General features: G+C 38.7%; 1 protein-coding gene across 1 annotated transcript in view; it reads left to right on the forward strand.

Annotated features, from left to right (window-relative positions):
* Nucleotides 1–6,653: 6,653 nt before the first annotated feature.
* The window catches only part of LOC109464871 (bifunctional endo-1,4-beta-xylanase XylA-like), an 8,960-nt gene continuing 8,260 nt past the window's right edge, over nt 6,654–7,353 (forward strand). Inside the window, exon 1 of the mRNA XM_019761961.1 lies at nt 6,654–6,988. Within this exon, the coding sequence (XP_019617520.1) occupies nt 6,896–6,988 (93 nt within the window). The 5' untranslated portion in view covers nt 6,654–6,895. The remainder of the gene's footprint in view (nt 6,989–7,353) is intronic.

Genomic DNA, 7,353 nt, shown 5'->3' on the forward strand with positions numbered 1-7,353 from the left:
AATTTCTGAAAATATAACAGGTGTAAAAGGGGAACGAACAACCGGTACCTCAGACTGTAGACAGTTTTAGGTCAGTCAGAGCAGCTTAGGGGCCTTTGGAGGTCAAGCTGTCAAATGTTGCAGGGAAGTAATTAACACTGGTCACTGGCTATGCCTGATTTTCTGCTCCAGTCAGAATCCTGTGACAGCTCCTTGTGTTTCCATGGGCGGAGAAGTTGGTAATGGATTATCTATATGTTTCCTGTGTGTTTCCTTCTGTCCAACAATGGAAACATAGGGGAAACACATTCTAGTGTGTTTCCACTGTACGACATAGGTTTGCGAGTGATTACAGTCTTCATGAATGGTGGTACTCACATGTTAGAGACAACCATAAAAGTCTCTCCATGTTTGTTGGTTGTACAACAAAGACCTGATCTTACTGTAACACATGGGCAAAAACCTGATACGAAAACTGTGTGCTCAAGTGAGCATACAAAAACTGGGCATGTTGGATTATTGTCAAAAATCTAAATCAATTAAAAGTTCTCCCGAAATGGACGTGCAGGTTACATTTGTGGACCTCACGTGTGCCTTTAATACAATAGGCCATGGCGGTCTCCTCCACAGTTTGTCATGCGTAGGGATAAGACACGACTTATGGCGGCGTCTGAACAGTTACCTGAGCAAAAATATAATTGTGTTCAATGCGAGAATTGGGGAATGAGCATCTCTGCAGCTAAAGCCATTCTTGCAGGCACACCTCAGGGGGGAATTCTGTTACCAACAGGCAACACCCTTCATCATAGCGATTAACAACCTAGACTCTGGGATCCCGCCCAATGTCACACCTGTGAAATATTCCTGATGGCATCTTACCACATGTTAGAGACAACTGGTGTGTTACGCCAAAAGGCGGTTATACCGGCTATACAGATACAGATACCAGGACAAATGCAAACTATTTAAGTCTCACTGGACAGTGTTGACTCATGGGCAAATTCATATTTTTGAATGAAGGCGAATGCAAATAAGGACCAGGTGACATGGTCATCAGTTGCCGTCAAAATTCAGTTATACCCCCACCACTTACATTTTGTACCTTAAGGGGCGAAACCGTTGAGAGGGTCTCTTTATAAGCTCCTTGGAGTAGTCGTCAGATTTACACAATGTCATACTATTAGGTAAAAGTTGATGTACAGTTTTCGTGCACTTTTGTACTGCATGTACAGAGTTTCCATACTGTCAGGTTTTTGCCCATATGTAAATTGGGACTTTTGTGGACGGTCAGACGGCTTAAGCTTCCTGCTACGTAACGGGACTGAGGATGAGGAGAAAACAGGGTCTTTGAGCTGTTGCAGCTGCAAACATGGCTGGCACAATCTAACTTTGCAAGCATAACAATGATATGACAGCAAAACCACGGTGTAACTTGGAAAATCCCATGTGTATTATTACGCACTAAGAACTATCATGCATATTTATGCATAACCCTAAAAACACTTATGCATAATTATGCATAATTATGCATAACCCTGAGAACAGTTATGCATAATTATGCATAACCCTAGCAAGCCTTATGAACAATTATGCATAACTGTTTGAAGAATTATGCATAACCCTTGACCATTATGCATAATTATGCATAACCTTCAAAACCTTATGCATAATTATGCATAATTATGCATAATTATGCATAATGTTGCAAATTTAGATTATTCCCCAGGGGGCAATCGATGGTGGCTACGTATTCTTACATCATTTTTACCTATAGTTTGCAATTTTAGCCCATCAGGGTGTAAGGTGGCTGAGATATGGGAGGCCAGTCCGGAATTAAACTGGAAGTCCGGAATTAAACTGGAGGCTGTTATGTGTGTCTTGTTTGTGTGCTTGTGATTGTTTTGTGTGTGGGCCACAGCACCAGCCCCGCTGCCTGTGGCCCACGAGTATTGTATTTGTCTGCAATCCCAATAAATCAAATCAAAATCAATCAAATCAACAGGCATTGAAGGATTTGTGAACAAATTGAGCATATCAAATTGGCCAGACAGCACAAATTGGCCTAACTCAAAGTTAGGCTGGCGAAAAAAAAAAGGATACCAGGGTATAAAAAGAGAACCCGATAAAACGCCTACAACATAAAAAAAACAGACCGAAGCCTAAATCTCTGCTTGGGCACAGGAAACACCCCAGGGACAGGAAACAGGCACTTCAGCATGCTGAGATGAAGAGAAGACGTAACCCTTGGTAACGGAAGTAGAACACAGCATGTGTTCTTTTGAATTTTCATCTATCCTGTTCTTGTTCATTTATTGCGGCATAAAAACTCATAGGGAGTAGGATGAAAGAATGACGTGAAGACAACTCAGTGTGACTTCCTAACATGTAGGTGCATCAAAAGACAGAGGACGAACTCTAGAGTACCCCCTACTTCTTTCTATTTATTATAACAGTTACTGTAGAGCTACGTACCTACATGTAAAAGTAGCATCAGGTACATTGTACCAGTACAGAGGTTTTGGTACAGGTCCGGCTCTTTGCCTGTGCCCTGAAAAGTCAGTCTATTAATTTGTAAAGAAGACCAGAGTGACTGGTCAAAAGCTCATGAAATTACTGGACGGGTATCTCTTGTATTTAAACAAAAGCTTTTAAATTACCTTTAAACATAATTTTATAACTACCAAAATTGAATGCAGATGAACCTTTATGATAGTATGAAAATAGACATGACACATACAGTTACTGTACTACTACATAATTATGTACATTAGTATCAGGTTAACTTGAATTAATCTTCTCTTCTAGACAAATGTTAGCCTCCATAGCATGCCAAAAACTGAGGGTCTTCAGGGTCTTTTGGAGCTTTTATGTGCTATTTTCTGATTGCATATAGACAACATAGCCGGCCTGGTTGAATTTCCCCCGTTTTAGAACTGGGCTAATCAGAAAACAGCCGAAGACCACCAAACCGCCAGTTCTATAAGCCTGCTACGGAGGCTAAACAAATGCAATGATCAGTGCTCCACAATTAAGAGATAGGCTTAATTGGGTGAAAAATTAACGATGATGCAGATGACTTGTTAATTACAACGAGAAAAATGTTCACACAGGAAGTAATTAATAAGATCCTGCAGGATTTCCTAAGTCGTTACGACTCCACGACTAATTAATTAGGCAATAATTAATGACAGACTGTCAAATACTGATAATTTTCGAAATACAGGGAGTATCAGCGAAACACCCCAACAGCCTTGTACCATTCCTGTAGTACGCCATACTAAAAGAGCGTCCAAATAATGGATTGCATCACCTAATGTTGGGACACTGCGTGGCTGGCCGGTGAAGTTGTTGAGACTCTAACCTGCAGGGGTATTGACATCTGCTGTCCCCAAGAACCACAGGACAGAGCCAAATGGTGAGCTACCATCAAGCCCCAGCATCAGTGTGCAAGCATGTCTAACCCTCGGAACACAGGGAACAACAGACGTTAAACCAGAGAGAGAGAGACATTCTATGCTCTCATGAAAAGTGTTCTTTACTTTCCAGCATTGAAAAATGTAGTGTGCTTCTGATACCTTAACATGGTGACATAAATCCATAATCTGAAATCAACTAATTGTCAGTGTAGTTAATATTAGTGTTAGAAAATAATTGGTTTTAATTAGGCAATAATTCTATTTTCTAATGACTGCCGACAATTACAGTAGGAAGATATCAGGTTGTGCAAAGGTACTGCACATGGAAAACATAGTTTCATTGCCTTAGCTTAGTATGTACCATTATGCTGTTATATTCTCATTGAAAAATAATATATGGGTTAATAGAATTCAATGATGTCATCCAATTACGTCCAAAAATCATATTTAGAATTGTTTTGAAGAGTCAAAATGGCAAATTAGGCAGTGACGAAGCCTTCAGTCTATTTTTGCAAAAAATAATAAGTCCCTAGAGACTTACAAGGACGCAATCGTGATGAGCAATCCGGACATCACCGGATAGACGGCAGAAATAGAATGAAAACCACACCCTAACCTAGTTCAAGCTCCAGTAAACAAAATACTAGTATACTGGATATAACGCTTCACTACAGGAGCTTTGAGACTGTGCAGAAATAGAATCTAAACCACACCCTAACCTAGTTAAAGCTTCAGTGAGCAATATATACAGAAACACACAACTACATGTAGGAACAGGTAAATACATGTATGCCAAAAACAGTTACTCAAGCAACTGGATATGATTTTGAAAACGGTCAGACGTTTCAGGTAACTACAATGTAAGTGTCTACCTTTTGTCAGTGTCTTTGGCTTAATCTTATTATCTGGATGTCTAAACTTCACCGACATAAATACATGTACATGACGTACATGTAGTTTACAAGAACTGTTTTAGGAGAAATCTTTGGAAAAAATTGGAAATGGTCCCGTCTTATACATCGTAAGTATAATTTTGTTTGCATACATACTCAAAACAGCAGTTTAGTACATGACATTGTATTTCGATTTATCAACTTAAAAGATACTGATTCAGAAGGATAAATTCACACCCTGTCTTGTTCCTTCAAGCATAAGTCCCATGCTATTTTTACTTGTCTGACTTAACGTTTTGTGCACCAGACTTAAAATAAACTGTCTAGGATTGCTTATGATGTTTAAATGCTGTGCTTTTGAAGAAAGTAGCATTGAGTGATGACTGTTTGAAATTTATGCTTTTTCAAGTGTTAACCTTCAAGGTATGGTGTACTACATGTACTAACCATATTTGCTGCGTTACTATGTTTCAATTGTAATTTTTAAATCTCAGATATTCTCCTAAGTTTTCTGTATTTTAGGTTTATGGCAAACAGACAAAACTATTGACTGGTGATGTACATACTAGTATGCTATTAGCTGATAGAGAGAAGATGGCAGTAATACTATCAACAGTATCCACTTCTGAAATTATTTGAAAGTCTTCTGATTCAATTCTGCTCTCTCAAAGTTCAACGATGCTTCTGCCACATGCTTATGTATGTACACTACGCATTTCCCATTAAATCAGCAACACTTAGCTTTAAACTTAACAGTATGGCATCAATATGGAGGAGACTACTAGCATGTCAAAATGATCTCACTTCCAAACCACTCTAGATCTGGGCGTTAAATGGATCCATTAGACCTCATTTTGTTTTTCCTCGAAAGTACTCACAAACTCTGGCAAGACTTTTTACACAGCTCAAGGCTAACCCACAAGAAAACTGTCTCTATAATGTGTAATGTATGACTTCTATGGTCTTCTAAAGTTCTTAATTGGCCAAAAGAGGCTACATTAGTTCCCATTTCCTTTTCCCAACGAAATACTCCGAAATTCTGACCAAACACCCCAGGGCCTGTAAACTCTAAATTATTGTTTGTCATCACAGAAGTTTGAAGAGGGGCAAATCTAACTTTATACCTTTTGGTGCGTGTTTTCTCCTATAGCTTAAAAACAGTTATGGAAAACTTAAACTGTTCTCCAACTCAAAATTTGACTCACCAGAAATTTTTGACTGAATCACTCAGTCTTCCTCAATTAGGGCACTTCAACCATCGCTCAACCGGGACGGGGGGCAATATCGACTTCAGACAACCTTTGACCATTTGCTGACATCACACGTGGGAAAAGTCACTTGTCCACAGCATTTGGGTCAGATAGCTGAGGAAGACTGAGTGATTCAGTCGAAAATTTCTGGTGAGTCAAATTTTGAGTTGGAGAACAGTTTAAGTTTTTCATAATGTAATTTACCAACTCGGATAAACTTTCATGCTGATGTTAAAAACAGTTAGTCACTGATGGAAAGTAGTGAATAAATAAATGCTACTTGAAGCATCTGAACAATATGCTTCATCCTCGGTCAAAGTTGGCCACGATACCTTAAGTATATATTACGTACCTACTTGTTTTTGAGATCAACCTCTTTCCACCTCTAGAAAGCTGTATGAAAGTCCAATACATTTCTAAAATAGAAATCTACTCTAGTTAATAAGTTCGTCAGAGGACTAGGACTCCTGGAGATTTGACGTAATATGCAGCTTCCTGATGTAAAATTATAGGTGTAAAGAGCCATTGGAAAATCATCAATATGAAAGTACCCTTCGGCGCAGACTAGTGATCATTGATGATTCTGCAAGTGGTCCTGTTTGAATTCACTCCGACATAATTACTGTATACATTTATAATAACTATATACCAAAAACATGTACAGGTATAGTGACTTACACAAATCAGAGGCTGTATACATGTACATACACAGTGACACACCTCTCACAATTAAGCCATGCAAACTTTAAAGTTTATTTCTTCTTGGAAATCCAAGTGACTGTGGTTATGAATTTGAATCCTTTGCTGATTATGAATTTTTCTTTAATGAAAAGCAGTTAATGTATCTGTGTGGGATGAATTACTAAAAATTTATCAACTAATGAAGGGTTTGAAGAGGCTCTTAATTGGAGTGTTTTAAAATTGCCATTAATGTTTCTTGATATTTCCTCATTTGGTCAATATTTACAACATGCTTTTGACGTTCCCAAACTTTTCTCTTCAGATCTATACATGTACGTAAGAAACAGACCGGGAAAAACGTCATCTCGTACACAGTCACTCCTCCAAACATAGCCTCCAGAGCTTTACACTCATACGTATTGCTGTCATGCCTTGTTGGGTGTTCCTCTTTGATTCAATCAAGTGGATAACTCTGACGTACAACTGCCCACACGGGGGTAGAAGTAGGTAATTACGCATAAAGAGCCTCCAATCAAGGCTGTCAGCCAATCCAGAACCATCTCTCTGGACCCACGCTGCATTAGAAAGCCAGGACAAGCCTTGTGGGGTGTATTTAAGACTGGACAAGTTTCTACCGCGCAGTGCATTGAAGCAGAGAGGACTGAGAGAGAGAGAGATGGCTAGGAGACTCTTGCAGTGCGAAGTGTGCACACTGTTTCTACTCACCACCGCATTGACAGTTCTGGGTCTTCCTACCACCCGACAAAGGGTAAGTAACTGTTCTACAACACTGTTTCTTTGAACAATATTTTTAAAAAAAATTTATGATTGTGTATCCCATAAGATGATTTTTATAAGGACTTAAGACAAAGGGTAAGTCCTACAATGTTGTTTCTTTGAACAATATTTCAAAACGAATTTTATGATTGTGTGTGTATCCCAATCTGATGATTTTCAAGGACTCAAGTCTGTTTTTTTTAAGTCCTACAACATTGTTTTTTAGCAGACAGAGTATTTCAAAAAGAATTTTATGATTGTGTGTGTATCCCATAAGATAATTTTTATAAGGACTCAATCCTTGTTCTTCAAGGTAAGTCCTGCAATGTTGCTCTCTCAAACAATATTTCAAAAAGA

The sequence above is a fragment of the Branchiostoma belcheri genome, unplaced genomic scaffold, assembly GCF_001625305.1.
Source record: "Branchiostoma belcheri isolate BF01 breed outbred unplaced genomic scaffold, Haploidv18h27 scaffold142, whole genome shotgun sequence".
In the NCBI taxonomy this organism is placed as follows: domain Eukaryota; kingdom Metazoa; phylum Chordata; class Leptocardii; order Amphioxiformes; family Branchiostomatidae; genus Branchiostoma; species Branchiostoma belcheri.